This window comes from Hippichthys cyanospilos, chromosome 2 (assembly GCF_059441005.1).
Source record: "Hippichthys cyanospilos isolate Australia breed blue-spotted pipefish chromosome 2, RoL_Hcya_1.0, whole genome shotgun sequence".
In the NCBI taxonomy this organism is placed as follows: domain Eukaryota; kingdom Metazoa; phylum Chordata; class Actinopteri; order Syngnathiformes; family Syngnathidae; genus Hippichthys; species Hippichthys cyanospilos.
The window spans coordinates 16,643,429-16,661,292 of record NC_142370.1 but is presented as its reverse complement, the minus strand read 5'-3'; the positions used below and the strand labels follow the sequence as shown (position 1 = coordinate 16,661,292).

General features: G+C 41.0%; 1 protein-coding gene across 1 annotated transcript in view; it reads left to right on the top strand.

Moving 5' to 3' along the window:
* The window catches only part of LOC148427589 (uncharacterized), a 21,784-nt gene extending 3,920 nt beyond the window's left edge, over positions 1–17,864 (top strand). The window contains exons 4-10 of the mRNA XM_088407023.1: positions 2,123–2,179; positions 2,385–2,486; positions 4,812–4,823; positions 9,003–9,089; positions 9,698–9,770; positions 9,846–9,941; positions 10,019–17,864. Of these exons, the coding sequence (XP_088263149.1) occupies positions 2,123–2,179; positions 2,385–2,486; positions 4,812–4,823; positions 9,003–9,089; positions 9,698–9,770; positions 9,846–9,941; positions 10,019–10,194 (603 nt within the window). The 3' untranslated portion in view covers positions 10,195–17,864. The remainder of the gene's footprint in view (positions 1–2,122; positions 2,180–2,384; positions 2,487–4,811; positions 4,824–9,002; positions 9,090–9,697; positions 9,771–9,845; positions 9,942–10,018) is intronic.

Sequence of the window (17,864 nt, the reverse complement as noted above, 5' to 3'; positions counted from 1 at the left end):
TATTTCTGAGGATCTACCTAGCCCACATCCAAACACTTTGGTTAAAAATAACACTGGTCTGAAAAGAGTTTTCATGGTGTCAGCTCTTGCTGATATGGAGGCTGCAGTCTCCAATTTTTTATGCTCAGGAAGAACCCTGATGCAGGCCAGCAGTAGCGCCATCACCCACGAGGTGGTGCCAAATTACTTGGCTGCTTTCTTGAGGTAGCAGAGTCCTAAGTGAGTAGGTGGAAGGGCTGTGGGAGCCAAAGGGTAGCACAAACTGACTTTAAATGAAGCCCCCTGTTATTATGCTTAGCAGCAACATGTTAGACCTCATTAGAAAGATAATAAACATTTGTGCCTATTTAAAGAAATTCACAGTGAAGATAATACCGTTTTACACTTTAATGAAGGTGTGTGTCTGTATGTATCTTGTGTGATCATATTCCATGCGTTAGTTCAACATATTAGTCAGAACATTGTGCTCTGTTTTGTCCAATTAGTGATTGTAGTATGTAATATGTACAAGCATTGACTTTCCAATGCAACATAGGTTGTACATTTTTCTCTCTCACATGCCAGGCATTTCTAGTCCATTTAAAGCCATATCTGTCTTTTTAAAAGTTTTTTTCCTTGCAGCTCACACCAGTCAATCCTAATATGTAAATCTAACTGAAGTGGAAATGCAGTGAATGTGAATGTGGTCAATCAACTACTTGTATTTATTAGGTGTATGAATCTCACGCTTCGAATCTATAATGATTTTTGGGTCTCTGATTCAATTCAGAATCTGTTTTCAATTCAAATCGATTCGATTAAATTAAAAAAGATATCTGCGTCAATCTATAGATGCGCAAAGAATATCACACTACTTCCGTCTGCTTTGCAAGGCATTAACAATGGGAAACCCAGTCTTTTTTTTTTTTTTTTTTTCTTAAGTTTTGATTTGTAAGGAACATGCCCTTTTCCAAGGTGGCTTGGTGGATCACAGTTATCAGCAACTCACAGTTCAGGACCCGAGTTCAACTCCACCTTGCTTCGGCCTTTCCAGTGTGGAGTTTGCCTATTCTCCCCAAGCCCGCATGTATTCTCTCTGGGCACTTTGGCTCCCACCCCCCGAAAACATGCATGGCAAGTGTATTGGACATAGTAAATTGTCCTTAGGTGTGATTGGGTGTGTGAATGGTTGTTCATCTCTATGTGCCCTGCAATTGGCTGGCAACGAGTTCAGGGTGTCCTCCGCCCACTGCCCGAAGTCAGCTGGGTTAGGCACCAGCAAGCTTACGACCTTTGTGAGGATAAGAGGCTCTAGAAGATGGATGAATGCTATTTTCCACAAAAACAGCATGTGGACAAATGCTCCTCTTAATAGTATAGTAGAAAGTAAGATTAATAGAAATTAAATGCATCAGGATCATTACAAAAAAAAAAGTTCGAACAAGATACATTGTTATTTCACAAGAAATTGCAATACGAAAATATGTGAAACACTGTTGCCCAAATGAAAAATAATAATATTTTTCAGTACATTTATGACAAGCAAGATATAAAAATAAACTTTTTCAAGTGACCAGCTAAGTTAAGAGAACTGTATAGGCAAAGCATGAAACGTGTGCCATTCTGCATGTTTGAAACATTATCTGTCACAATCAGCAGATCTGTGATGGTCAAAACCCATTCGCGTGGCTTTCCTAAGTCACATGAGTTTGCAAAACGCGAAAACACTATGTTGCTTTCGATGTCCATGCATCACATTAGTGCCGTTAACACGTGACTGCTTGCCAAGGTGGCGTCTTTTCAGCAGAGGTGTTCAGTTGTGTTTTGTTGTTGTTGTTTTTTTTTAAAAATAAATTACACTTCAGACGGCCAGTTTATTATTATTTGTTAAGTGGATTGTTATTCATTACCCTCATGTGTGAAACGTCTGTCTTACTCTCTTGTAAGCTTGCTACAGTATGTCTGTCACCCTTTGGTCAGTGGCAGGATGACGTCAAGACAGTGTGACACATCCCTGTGTGTGTGTGTGTGTGTGTGTATGCGTTATTAGGTGTGCGTGTGTGTATGTGTGTGTGTATGCTTTGTTGGTTACGGCTGACTGTGTCATACTTTTGGTCATCTTTGACGTTTGCCTTACTTTCAGTGGGAGTCTGAGCAGGATGAGGAGTCGACAGGAAGCATGGGTTCTGCTTCAGTAGCAGTAAGTCCATTGTAACAACTTTTTTCTCATTTTCCAAGTAGAAGTTGATAGGTTGTCAATATGTCAAAAATGCTGCCTCATGTGAATCGTTTCAATTTATGGCCTCTTGTCAGGCACTGTTAGTAGGTTAACTTTTGAGAGACTTTTTTTTTTTTTTTTTAAATGGGGGAAAATCTGCATATAACCCATTCTCTCTCCATGCTAGTTGGAGCCTTTAGAAAAAGAGTGGATCTACTTTGCGGCTGGCGCTCGGGTTCCTAGCCTCAGTCAGCTGCTTCGACAGGACCCATCACTTGCCAACAAAAAGGTAGCATCTTTCATAACAACAATTGGCTACAGCTGAACCTAGCACAGGAATAAATTGTAGTGAGCAGATCAATACAAATTATTCAAATAATTTTCATGTTTGGGGAAGAGAGTCAACATAACACAAACAACAAAAACAAAATAAAAAGAGGATATTGTGACCCTTGCTTGAATTGGTAGAATGTAGTTTACATATAAATATGGCGACAGAAGACACTGCAATGATCGTTGTTTTTTTTTTTTTTTTTTTTGCAAGGGTTAGGGTTAATCAGAAACAAAAAAACAGTGGGCTCACACTCCAAATCGTTTCTTAATCATGTTTACAGCATCAAATGGTCAGAATCAAAAACTTTGGCGTCCAACCAGCCGATTTCTTTTGTTTGGACGGGGGAAGGCATTCGGTTAGTTTGCCTTCTTGACCCGCACTTGTGTTTGCTAGACTGCTCGAGTCCTACCTATAACGATATCCGATTTAATGCTCCGTGAAAGTAACATCAAAGTATTAACTGGCTATGGCAGCCAAAGAGTGTGACTCACATCAAGAGGATGAACCAGGAAGTGAACGTGAAAATATGATTGGTTAAGGGGACGCATGGACGCTGGCCAACAAGAGCACTGTGTCAGAATTTAGACCTTCTTGTGGCAAAGGCTCCATTTTAATAAAAAGGTGGCGGTCCTGCAATAAAATTATTTGCCAACCACCCAAGAAAAGATAGAAAACCTGGGAAAAAAAAAGAATTAGAAATAGTCATAATTTTGCTTGTATTATGCTGTACAATTAATCAAATTTTAATCGCGATCACTATACTGGCCGCCACGATTAAGTAAGATGAAAATCAATGATATTAACATTTAAACAGCTGCCTACCAGTACATGTCAAATCAAGCACTTTCAGTCATCCTACCACCAGGGTGGCAAATACAAGGTTTAGACATTAAGCTTAAGAAATAGCAAGCAAGCAAATCCTGCAAGAACGTCCGCAGCTTGGTTTATGCCTGACGCGCCACGCGAGTTTGACGCGGCTCCACGCGTCAAAATGACGTCTTTTCTGCAACCACGCCACTTTGCGCGGTGTCTGCGCTGGCCAGATTTTCCTCCTGGAATTTCTGTTGTAGGTGTTCTTACAGGTTTGTTGTAGTATGTGCTTGGTTCTATGTAGGCTTTGTTTTTTTCAATGTTTTGCACTCAGAAAGTTTTTGCCATAATTATGATTTAGTTTATTTATTTTAATTTATTATTATTATTTTTAAGTATCAAGCCTTGTTTATACAGTATATACTGCTTGTTTAAAAAAAAAAGTGCAATAAATAGTCATGTTTGACCAAACATGATGAATAATCGTGATTGCAATATTGACCAAAATAATCGTGATTACTATTTTGGCCATGATCGTGCAGCCCTAGTTTGTATGTAAATTCACATTCTGTTCAAATTTGCTGTTCAGCGTTAACAACAGGTAATTGGTTTGCTTCCAAGTTGAATGTTGTACATGGTGAAATATTTTCAAATGTCGGTGCTCAAAATTGGATATACCTGAAGCCAATTTTCAGGACACATCATGTAATGTATTTCTCAGAGTACAATTCGATTTTTTTTTCCCCTCATTTTCAACTGCCATATTAAGGGAGGGTCAACTTATAACTGTCAGACCAATTATTTCCACATATCTGTGTTTGAATAACATTTATTTGACTGCGAAATAAGGCGTATCATGTCATGTACAAGGCTTAAAATTATTATATATACTTGCTTACCTCCAATTCCATATATAGTAGTATGCATTCATTTTAGAGTGTTTGCCCGGAAAAGAAACACTTTCGTCAAGCGCCACCTACTTGCCTCTTTGTTGTCGACAACGAGGGTGCGTGACACTTTTTTTTTTGTGGACTATGACACGTTTTGAAAATGAAAAGCAAGTCCTATGAAGCCCACTTCAAAATTGACGGAGCAAAATATGTTATGAATCATAACAATGCAAGGCAGCAAATTGCTTTTGGACATTCTAAAAAAGTAGTCAGAGATTGGAGGAAGGAGCTTGACAAGTTAATGAAAATGTCCAGGTTGAAGCGAGGAAACAGGGGCAATACCTCACATTGCCCAAAACTGGAGAAGAAACTGCTCGACTGGATAGAAGACCAGCAAAGTAGCGGCTTTGGTGTGTCAAGACTAGCTGGGCTACGAGCACAAGTAGCGAGTCTTGTCTCCCTTACGAGGGCTCGACATATACGCGAGGTTGACTTGTACTCGGAGAAATAAGGTATATAAAACCAATGTTACGTCAAGGCTTTGCTAACATAGTCTTTTTTTTTTTTGTGCCCAAACCAGGACTTCACATCAGTAAGTACAGTATTTGATTCATTTCCTTTTGCAATGTGTTGCTTTTATATGTTGATGATTTTAATACTTTCCATCTGTTTTCTTGTCCACGTGCCCTCGATTATCACCATAGGGGGTAAGTTTCTGTCCTCATAAACTGTGTATGCCTTACAAGTCCTTCCTTTTTTTTTCTCTTGAATCCCGAATACTTGCCTGGAATGTGATGCTTGCCTGCCCTCGGACCTGCGATCTGCTTGTGTAACTTTCCTATGGTCATTCTGAGTTTTTCATCCCCTCTTAATGGAATTCCGAGAAGGCTGTGTTAAAACATCCAGATCATGCATTTCAAAGGTCCACTATCAAAAGGATTATGAAAGATAGCTTTTTAGCTCCTGTGCGCCCCCCCTCGAAAACCCAAATCCTTTTATTTGTCTCCCTGTGCGCTTAAAAGATTTGAGCTCATGTTTGTTGTCCCTCTCCAGTGTCACAGTTCTCACACTGTCCTGCGTCCACTGCGGACCACCTTCAAAGCCCCCGCGGTCCATACCCGGACAAGATAGCATAGCCGCCATTGAAGTGTATGGAGATGGGGGGGGGAGTGTCATGGATTAAGGAGAGTCTTAATTCCTCACAAAGACTTCACCTACTTAAAGATAATCTGAAAGTAATAGAGCAGGCTGGGATTAATTGTAGAACAATGCTGCTTGTGTCCCTGGGAAGGTGCTAAGTCTCCTTTGCTTTGCTTTGATGTTCCCTTTTTGCTTCCTGGTTGGTGTTGGGGAAATTGTTCTTGCACAGACAGCGTATCCACACGTACTTTACCCAGAGGCAAAAGAGGTCACATGACACAGGAAAACCAGATTAGCATGACAGGTTTGTCTTTTTTTTTTTTTTAAATCACAACTTTCACCAAGACTCAAGAAGGGATTACTTTCAGGAAGAATGAAGGGTTTCCTGTTTCTGACCAAATATTTATCTTACAATTGGTGAATTTATTTAAAAGCGCCCTTATGTTATGTGCTTGTGTCTCTGCTCCAATCATGACGTGGACCTCACACCCTGCTGGGACCTGCTCACTCTTCCTCCTGGGCCACACAGTTTGTAAGTACATCATCTGCTCATCACTCTTCTTCTTCTTCCTCCACTGAGCCTTTTTAGCAGGAGTGGGCGGTTAAGTGTTCCGTTAGACGGGGGTAGCTTGGGACTTCAGAGCCCAAAACGAGGGTTGCCATATCCTGTTCAGGCTCGTCAGTCACTCTTTCCCACTAGGAGACTCCTGACAAACGGCGCTTTGGCCAATCAATCTTGTCTTGTGACAGCGGGCCGACAATAGAGATGGAGATACTAAATGCAGACTACATCTAAGGCGTGCTGTCTCCTGTACACCTCCTAGCACAATAGTTGCGTGAAATACAGCAATGGGACCAGAGAGGGAGCAAACCTGGGATGACAGGGCTTCTGTTGCTAGAATGCTCATCTCAACCTTTCGGTTTGTTCCTTCTAACCATGCGGAATGATTCTTTGGCAAGATACTGAATCCCCGTTTGCTCCTGGTGCTGTGTCATTGTAGTTTGAATGAGTTGTTACTTTACTTTCTCATGACTCCTTCATGATATTCCATTAATCAATATGTGAATGGATTACAGTTTAAGTATGCTTTGAATAGCTCGAGGATATAAAGGCCTTAACAAGTATGTCCAACTCATCTACATCTACCAGCAGAATAGCACTCAATTATCGTTGCCAAGTTTCAACTGTCAACATACGACAAAACTTTGGTGTGTTTGTTGTGAGACCATGAAGTGGTGAGGATTGGTTTAGGAAGCATAAAAAATTGAAAATATGTATCTGGAAAGACTTGGGCTTTGGAGTCCTCCTCCACGCAACCATCAAAATTGCAACTACTTGTTGGAGGGAAGCTAGTCTGTTCCTTGACCACTTTCGAGTGCTAATGGACAATTTACTACGTAATCCATACTGACATCACAATGTCAGGTTGTCGTTTTCTCCTTAACTTATCGAGCACTTGTCATAAATAATGAAAAAAATTACAATTTACATGAATGCCAGCGATGACGAGAAGATGATGTGGATTCAAGTCTTGAATGACTTAATCTTTACATACGTTTTGTCCAATTTAAAGAAAAGGGGTTTCTTAGCGTTTTCCTATTAGTCCCAAAGTACCTCGAGTAGCAATTCCCATGGAGCACGCATGTCGTCGCCCTGAGGGAGAATACTCTTAGGATAACGTCACTTTGGCCCAAGACAACCTGGCCTGATGAATTTATGTCCTTCTAAGAACTTCCATAGCATCTCCATATAGCAAGCGTGATTCACTTTTGAGGTTATTTACACGTTCAAAAAATATGAGTCATTCTAACGTGTCTTGTGTTTGATTTTCCATTTTAAGCGTCCGACGTGAGAGCTTTCAGCAGGATGGTCTGTGGTGATTTAGCTGACACCTGTTGATAGCCCATAATTACACACTCTAAAGAGTGAAGAAAAAACTTAGGAGATCACAGTCCGACAGGTGGAGGTGTGTGTGCGTGTTTTCTCCCCGCTACATACTTACCACTCTTGTTTTCACATTGCATGCCAACATGTGGGCGCACCTTTGCAAAGGGTTGTTACTGCGCTTTGACGTGTGCTGACAGTCGTGTCTAGGTGGGGCTCCCCTTTGCGGGTCACACCAACATCATCAATCTTGCGTGTGGTGACAGGCGGCCGGCCCCCCCCTACCGTGTGCACAGCACTGTGTTATTTTGTAATTAGGCTCCGTTAGATGGCAGGAAACCATCCCTCCATTCGTCTTCTCCGTTGCAGCTGCGCCCAATACCAAAGTTCTTTTGCCTCGCCGGCTCTATCTTGGCATGCAATGTTTCGAAACAGCATGACAGAAGCGCCGTAATAAAGGAGGCCTATATGTGTGGTGGATGGTCACAAAAGTCACATAAGCATGGGGCTTATGGCACTTGATTTCCGCACTGGCTGGCAATGTATTACACCAACAAATAAATGGACAGACATTGAAAGTCTAATGGCCACACGTCCGTAGGACACCTTGAGAATTTGCAGACTGGTAGCGATGGCTTGAAAGCATGCAAATTAGGACTTTTTGTTTACAATAATGGACAGATGACTAAATGTTTTTTAAAAGACGCTCATACTACAGTATGTGTCTCATTAATTGTTATACTGTACATTGTGCTGCATTCAACCTTAGAAGCAGTATTATGCACCGCACAGGTTGCCTTAAAATTATGTGGACGGTCATACACTTTCTGTATGAGAAATATGAATGGACATTCTACTAACCAAATTTAAAAAACGTAATAAAGTCCAAACGAAATGTAAACCTAACTATCGTAACCATAAAGAAAGATCCCAAAGTATTATAACTCTGGTCAATTGTCCAAAATATCTTAATTAGGGAAAGAATTGAGATTCAGGTCCAGAGTCCAACCTCTGATTGATGAACGATTTGATTGTGTGCCTTAACTCCTTATGTGCCAAAGTAGAGACATTGCACCGAGCAAAAGTTCACTCACATCTTACAGAATTCTCAAAGTATCTTCAAAATCAGCACATTTTAGGTGACATAAAAAAATGACAAGTTTGTCCAACTATTGTTGTTCAACCCGACAGATTGAATCGGTCGACAATAGAACTTTAAATACTGGCCAATATTTGCCAATTATTTGACTTATTTATTTGACTTATTTATTTGACTTATTTGACTTTTTACCTTTATATGCACTAACCACAGCAATTGCATAGAAGGAACACAGGTGTAATTATTTGTTACACATGAAGCCATACCACAAGTTTGTACTCTTAAATTTATGTATTGAAATTTGTTGATGAGCTCATTTTACAACACCTGTCATTCTTGCAAATCTTGTTTTTTTTTTTTTTTTTTCTCAAGCAATGATGATGTGAGCAATGCAAGGACTTTTTTACTACACTTGGAATTGCTCAAAAAGTTGATATATTAAAAAAAACACCACACAATCAATACAATTTATTTAAATGACCACTGTTGTATTTTGAATGACAGTCACTGAACAGCGGTTATAGCCTGGACGCTGGATTCAGCGTTTGATTAGCAGCAGTGACACATGTTGGGTTAGTGCCTGAACAAAAATTGTCTCCTTGAACACATCATTTGAGGACTTTTTTTTTCTTTGCCGTCTCCCACAGACAGCTTTGCACTGGGCCGCCAAGCACGGCAACGAGGACATGGCGACTCTGATCGCGAACGCTGGCGCCGATGTCAACACCAAATCAGTGAGTTCCACTTGCTCTTGTCAGTCAACATTGTTGGGTGCCAGCGAGATGTAAAAATGCTTTGCTTCTCTTTAGTAGTTTTCCATCAGTGATCCCTGTCAAAACGTTCCTTGGAGTTTTTTTGAAATACGCTGTTCCTTTGCAGTCCGATAATTGATGCGTTCGTCTCGCTCTATCTTGATTTTACAGCATGTGAGTATGCTGACGTGCGGGCGAGACTGCATCTCTGTGACGTCGCTCTCCTCGGCAATCTTAGCGAAGATCCAGCTGTGCAAATCCCCCGTGGGAGCGCGGGCGCTCGGCTAATAAATCATCACATCTTGTCACGTTAATTGTCTCCCGAAACAGGGTGTCTGTGTCCAAGCATGCGCCGCTCTGAAACGTTGCCATTTTTGACAAATTACCTTGCAATTATGTTTTTATCATTAGTTTGTCTTTCCACGAGCTTTTCTCATTTGTATTTTCTTTCCTCGCCGTTTGCGTTGGTCGCCTGGGGCGCCGGGAAACTCCAGGGGGTAGGTACTCAAAAGCACTCCTCCCGTTACCTCTGCACCCAGGACCGCCGTCGCTGTTTTCCTAACTCATCCGCATCGCCTCATTTTCCGCAGGGTTATACTCCTTTACACATCGCAGCGCTGCATGGACACCGGAACATTCTTGATCTGCTTGTCGGGACTTACGGTAATTAAACAAAACAGTCATAATAATATAATGGTGCACTCCACTGGCTTTGATGCAATGACATTTTTCCATCAGGTGCTAAGGAAAACTTGAGGGATTACAGTGGTCATCTTGCCTTTTATTATCTTCACCCTAAAGAAGCAGACGCTCCGGAGGATGACTGTGAGCTACGTGAGTGTCCTTGACTTTCACACCCGCAGCAAGATACTCGAAATGTGTGAAGCGAGTACAACTGTCTTTCACAACAGCGGATTTTCAAGTGTCTCAGGCCAGAGAGCGCAACAGGAACAGGAAGTTGACATCACTCTTCCAGTCCAGGAAGAAATGGGGCTCGGCCGAGGACCTGGCACCCATCGAGGAAGAGAGGACGGCCTCGCATCAGCTCGCCCTTCCTGCCTTCAGGCCCAGGAAGTTCTCGCGCTGAGGCATCGCAGACCCTCAGGACCGTGCTGCAAGTTGAAATCAGCTTTAACACTTTGCTCCATTCTTGCTTTCTTCTAAACTGTCGGTTATCACAGGACACCAACATCCTTCATACATTTCTACATGTAATCATATTTTGTGACCGAAGCAGTATTTGAAATCGAATTGTTACATATTGAGCTCACTTGCCTAATAGCTCATTTTATAGTTAAGAATACTTGTATGTATTTCTGTTGGCACTTTTAAGCCCTAAAACCAAAAAAAAGCTTTTATTGGGAAAAGCTAAAAATCTACCTAAAAAGTGAATGCTTTTATCACTATAGTTTTAAGTAACTGCACATTTCATACAAAACCACCACAATGAATTTAGTGAGCTTTGTTTTGTTCTGGAAACCACTCAAATGTTATTCATTTAGGCCTTTGTTATGCTCATTTCACATGCACTTAGATGAAAGCGGACATTGTTAGCTTGGAATATGTTGTGTGCACCGAGGTGTTTTTGTGTGTGATTTGGTTTTTAGAACTATTCATGAAAATCATGCAATCCGTAGATTAAAATGTGTCCATCAGTGCCAAGACATGCGACAAGGTCCCAAATTGTAACCCATCAAGCCACTCATGGGACTTTTACAGAATGTAGAAAGGGGTGGGGGGAGGTCAAACTTTTTTTTAATCACCAGCCCAAGTTTGTTGACAGTGAATGACTCAAGGTGTCACTTTGCTGCCATTTAGAGTCCACACGTTGGTTTTATCAAACTTTGTTATGCTAATTAACCTTTTCGGGCTGACATCTGATGGTTAAGTGCCTTAATTAGTTTAAGCGCTAGTTTTACCCCGCCACTGATATTTGCAATGTTATTTTTTGCCAATTTAAATTTCAAAGGAAATTCTGTCCCTTGGCCTCATTTTTTAATGTTTGAAGACAATACTCGCAATTTGTATTTGTTACTTGTAACAGCCATGACTATGTTGTTTTTTAAATGTAGCTATATTATTTGTAGGTACTATTTTATCTTAAAGATCACCACTTATTGTCTTTTAAAAATGTGAAATGGGCTGTATACAGATTACACGCACACGTGAACACACATATTTGTATGCAAACATGTTTGCACATGCAAACACGTAAAATAAATTAAAAACAATTTACCCACCCAAAAAAATGTTTGTCAGTCACTAGCAGTTGCGTGTTAAATTGGTGCATAGCTACTTATTTCCATCGTCATTTGAAACCCGTTACGGCAACGGGTTCTGTAGTTTCCAAGAGAACGTCGTCCCACCCTCTGTCAAAACCAAGAACAAGCAAACTCTTCGGTTAAGGTAACGTCGCATCGAGTGTCAACCGTGTCTACTGTAGAGTGAACTGTTCAGACGCTACAGTGTGTTAGCGTAGCAACAGAGCTAAGTTTTGCGTGACGGCCCCCTGAGTAATACCATCCTCGCCAGTCCATTAACTACCTGACTTTTTGGGCCGCGGATGGAGTAAATGTGGTCCCTGCTAACTCTCCATACTGCTTTAGCTCTTAATTCCTGATTAGCTTAAAAGGGCAACACTTGCGCAGGGGATCTTGGGATATCAGACGACACCAAGGGGGAACGGGGGCAAGTGTTTTTGTGCCTCATTTTTGAAGCACTGATGTTGGCGGGATAAGAGGGAGTTTCTGTAATAGATACTTATCTTACTGGCCTCAAGCCCCTCAAACAAAGTCCCCCTCTGAAGAGATTATAACCCAGGGAGGCACATTAACTCTAATCCCATGCTTTGAGGCCTCGCACCCCCGTAGCACCCTCTGCCCCATTTATTCCATGCCTTCTGTTGTTTTTGGTGAGGGGGGCCCACCTTGTTTCTGGTGTTTGTAGGAGCAAGGCCTGTGGCTACACGACGCCCGTGTGTATGTGTGTGGTGGGGGGTGGAGTGACCGCTGCTTTTTCTATAGCCCGCTGACTCCAGTGAAAAGCAATGAGGCTCGCATACTGCTGTGTAACCGATTCCTCTCTCTGAAGAGATTAGGCGCTACATTGTCCTTTCGGTTGCTCATTTCCATGAGAGCGTAGCCTCCCGCCGGCGCGCAGCTCGCCTTTGTTATTTCCACTCGGAAAACACAGGGCCCGATGTCCTGGGCTTCCTCGTTGCCATTGTCTCACAAATAGGCCCCGAATGTAGATGTCATGTCACAGATGCCCAATAACCTCATTAGTGCCCGGAGAGAACACGTGTGCATCAACTTCATATCGTTGTTGGATTTGACAGGATCCGTTAGCCATTTTCTTTTGACACGTGCTGCTCCTCAACTGCAGTATCTGCTGATAGTCACCGCTTATACCATATATGACTGCACTCACGGAGAGATTCACAACATACGAGAAACAAAAATCCAAATAATCAAGTGAGTGGATTCTTTGCCCAAACGTGTCTGACTAACTGCATTTTGTTTTTCTAAAACTGGACATATACTGTAAACTGATGCTTACTACAATTTAGGAGTAATGGAACTTTGTTGACTAATGCTGAGTGAACACAAGCACTAGATTTCAATGCAATGCTTGTAAAACCACTTTTTTTGTTTAACTCATGTTTTCATGTGCCTTCATTTCTAAGTTCTAATATGGCTATGTTTACACAAATTGCACACAAGTCTCAACACTGCACTGACATTTTCAATTTGATTTATTAAACATATAAACACAATACAATAGGAAATAAAAAGAATAAAATAGGCATGGGCTGATACCCGTAATGGCAATATATCACAATTCTTAAAGTCACGGTTTTTTAAAACAGTCCAAATCTGACAAAACCAGAAAGTTTTTTTTCCCTCCCGCATCGTTTGCCTCAATGGGCAATTTGCGACCTTCAGCGGGAAATTCCTCTTCATGTGTATCATACTGTTTGGCTGCCGCAGCCAATCACGTCCTCTTCCTGGTTTGTCTTCAGAACCACTGTAAGTTAGCTACTGCAGCCAACTTCCTAGGCTGACACAGCTAACATGCTTATGCTACTTTTGGGACTCGAGTCCCTTGAACTGTGAGGTGGGCGTTCTATTCACTGCGCCGCTGGGTGCATTTATATTTCTTTTTTTTTAATATTATTGTGCATGGAAAATGATTGTTATTGTAACAAATGGCGTATCATCTATATGGTGTATTATATACTTTGAATATAAAACTTTATATCATCTAGAAAAATTGCTAAGATCTTAAAATGAAAATATTTTAGAGCTGTAATTTAAATACAGTGCTACTGTGGTAGTTTTGCACAAGGTCATCATGCCACCAGATTCTGATATGGTCGCATTCCTTGAATCAAATAAAAAAAAAAGAAAAATAGTAAAAGAGGAAAAACATCAGTGGATATAGCGGTTCAGTAGTTTATGTCTTCAAAAGGAGTTGGAAGAAGTTCAAGAACTTGTTGAGTCCTATCCCTATTTTTCGCTCATTTATTTCATTTTATTCCAATACTAGGGAAATTATATACAGTGAAACAGTATATCATAAATAAAATAAAACAGAACTACACACAACTCAATTTTCTACAGAATTTCAAGTTTCATGCTTGATTCATGTATTTAAAGCGCATGGTATTTTTAAACCTCTCTGAAAACAGTAAATGATTCATATTTTTTCAGCTCTATTCCATTAGTCAGTAAATGAACACCTTTGACAAACACATATGCTTTTTATTGATTCTTGTCATAGCTTTTTTTTTTTAAATCACTTGTGCCCCCCTCAAACGATAACAACCCTCCAAACCCTTCAAAAACTTCTGAATGCTGTGGCCGAGTAGTTATTTGCTTGATACAATATTTGTGCCGTTTTAAATTCAACCAATTAAAAAAAAGAGCATCTTTAATGAATAAAATAACTGGTTGGGTTCTGTATATTTTTTGGTTGATCATTTGTACAGCAATTGTGTAAATTGAAAGCAGACAGTGCATTATAGACAAAAGTATAATACTGGCGTGGAATGTTCTACATGTAGTTTCTCTGATCATCAAGAAAAAAAATTACTATTTTGCGGCAGGATAAACTCAATGTGTTGTCCATAATAACTATTTTGATATCTGAGTTATTATTCGCGTAAAATGAACACCCTTGAAAACAAGTACTTCTTACTGTCAACTGAAAATGACGCCGCATGCGCTCAAGGGTCAGGTAAGCACCAATCTGGTTTCTCGGTTTGATCATGTGATGTTTACAAGCCGAGCGGTGACTGGTTGTTACCAGAGCCCTTAGTACTATACATGTGATGCTCTGTCAGTCGACAGCAAGTGGCAAAATGTGTTTTTAAATATGTTCATTCAACATGAAAAATTATTTAGTTATCAACTAATAACTTTTCGCTGCTGAAAACGGACGAATGCATATCCCTTTAAATTAAATGACTGTACCTTGCCAACTACACTGGCCTTGCATGCATATTAGTGTTGTCACTCATTTTTGCAGGACGGTGTGAATGGTGATTGCGTTAACATCTTCTTGTGAAAGACAAAATGTTGCCGTCTGTAAATGATGTCTTTTAGAAATGCCTTCTTTTAAAGCTAATTATTCTTAGCCTGTTGACACAGCCCCAATCAACTTCTCCATCTAAGTTGAATTTAAATGAAATTTCACAGAGCGTAGCAGCCCAAGGTCGCGTTGTTCGTTTGGCGTAGCGCAAATCCCGCTTTTGTTCGTAACACTTCAATTTGTCAACCAGAAGTGTTCTCAGGACCTCCCGTTTGGTTCTGAAATGATATTCTGCCGGCGGCGGCTGCATCTGTCAGGGCCGGCCATCGCCTCGCAAACCCATGGCGCCTGTCACTCACCCAGCGGAGGGCCGTCAATCAGCCCGCACCCTGGAGGGAGTCCGGCGGAGGGGGCGGACCTCGGGCCGGCCCCAAACAAAGACATACTTACATTTGCAAGCGCTTCCAACGCCGCTACTATTTTGAAAGAATGATAGAGTGGTACTGATAAGAGCAATAACAAAAGACAGAGAGTGGAGAGAAGAGGAGGGTGTTACGGGGTGTAAAGAAGTGGGAAGGCTTGATAACATTCACACTTTGCTTACATCTCCTCATTTGTGCTGTTGCCCCAGGAAAATCCCATTAGGCAGCTCAATTGGATATTTGCTGTGAAGTATTGATGGCCAACAAAAATCACAAGGCTGATCTCCACATTTTCCCTGAAATGCTTGCATCCACAAAGGAATAATCCAACGACCGGAGTGTGAAGCGGGCCCCCGTAAAAAATAAACCAGACTCAGCCTTGCGGATTGTCGTCGAGACTTTGGTTGCGCCGATCCCTGCCGAGAACGTGAAACTCTTTGTCAGCCACCTTTTAACGGGCTTCAACACCTCCAAACTTGTTGTCTTGGTGACGCATTATTACCATATTTGGCGATAAGCGATATGTGCGTACGTGAGAAAGGAAAAGCTCTTCTTGAAAACCTTCCACACAATTCAATTTCATTGGTTAAGAGTAATAATGTCATTTGGTTAGACTTTACACAAATATGATGCAAAAACGGTTTTATTGACATAATTTGAATGGCTCATTGGTGTTATCCAAGACACGTTCTCGTTTGCGCCAAAGAAGCCAAGGTTTCTGAGTATTTACTGGGCTGCACAATGCTTCGATGGCAACCCAGTGGTCAATTGCTAAGGTAGTATTACATGACTACGACTATTACTACTACTGCGACCCCAAAATAAATAAAAGATATAGGGCTTAAGGCAAAGTGCATTGCTATTCTCTTCACGGTCAATTGAAGTAGCATGCATGACATCATAGCGTGTTCAAAATGCAAACAGATACATTCATTATTCTGACTTTGTAGCAGCTAAAAGCAAAAATATTAAGGTGGGTTGCACAGTCAGCAGTTGTCCACATGGATTCAATAACACCGTCGAAAACAGCCAAGGTCCATTTTCCATGTCTTGAATGTTGATCGGAATTTTATGAAGAAAATGTTGACTTTGTTTTACTTTTACCCGAGGCATTTTCAATGTACACTAATTATACACAAAATTGGGTTCATTTTTTTAACTGGCGAGTCTGCTCCAAAACCCTGACCCTTTAAAGCTTCAAATTGTATGATAACCAAGTACATTTGTGATTCATCAACTTGAATAAACTTTTCTCATACGTCTTATCAGCGTGTTTGGTCTTCCCAGAGGCAACAGTTTTTTTCCCCCCAATCCTTTGAGCTATCACGTATGTTATCACATCAGGCCGGGAAAACAATCAAGATTCCATTTGGTCACTCCCCCCTTCCCGGTGCAAACGAGCGACATCCTAACGGCAAACAGCGCTGCTCTGACCCGTCGGAGCAGCGCCGACACCTGCATTGTGGTCAGAAAGAGGAAGAGGATGAAAAGAAGAGTCCCAGCTCGGGACAAAGGCCACCGCCCGGAGCTTGTTTGTCCTGAGATGTTTTCTCCTGATGCTGTAAGCCTCCCTCTCATCTTCTGCTTCTCTTTGCGCTCCGCTCGGCCATCGTTGCCTCTGTGCAAATTTGCTCAAGGGCTTTCTGGGCTGCACCCCAATAAATCCCCCGTTCCTTCGAACCAACTCATGTTTTTTTACTACGGGATCATATGAACGGCGTCCTGTGTTTTTCTGTCTACTACTAACATGTTACACTAGTAAGCTGGATTTGGCCTGCAGGTCCAAGTGTCTAATTCCAAATTTAGTTTCACTCTTTTTTTTCTCAAAGTAACACATTAACAATCTGGCTTTGTTTACATTTGAATTTACGCTGAAGTTCCAGGTTCCCCATTTGATTTAATGCTGAGCTCTGACCCCCCTTGCTTCCTCCTTGTATTTTTTTACTTTGTCCAGGTCCATTCAAGAGACATCATTTTTGGTTAACGCTCACATTCACATCACACATAAAGCTACCCGCTTGACCAGGCATCCAAATTGCACAAAATGAACAGCACATGCATCACCATCTGGCAGTGACACCACAGAAATAAACGCACCTCCAATATGGCATATTTAGAAAATGTGAAATTGTCTAAGCTTGTTGTTAAATGTTTTACATCAAGTACCACCCTCCAAAAAAGCATATATTGCCATCAACTAACAAATTCCTCTAGCAGCATTGGCCAAAATTTTAATCAAAACAATATATATATTTTTTCTCTGCAGTGTATCTTATATTTTGTAAGCCACTATAATGTTGAAGATGTGCTTTATGAAATGCTAAATCATGCGATATAGTATTTAAAATGATAATGAAAGTAAAGCTTACGTCTCGGTGTATATTATGGGTTAAGCCTAAAGTCAGACATTTAAATCAAATCACCCCTTGAACTAACATCGCTGCAAGTTGTCGACATGAGACGTCAACGGTTTTTGGGCGCGTTCTTAGAAATGCAAGCTTGCCCCTTAACAACACACACACACACACACACACACACAAGCAACCACGCACATACACACGCTCATTAACATCTGTTATCTGACAATTATCATATACATTAGTCAACACCTGTTCCCCCTAACCTGCTTTCATTAAGACAACAATAGCCGAGCAAAAGGCACACAATGTTTACCCCGCAAAAGTTTGAATACTTAGAATATAACGTGTGTGTGCAGCAAATTCATACACTTAAATTTGGCATATCATGCAAATAAGATGCTGTGTGTGTGTGAAATGCAGTGATTTGACTACGTTTGAGATGT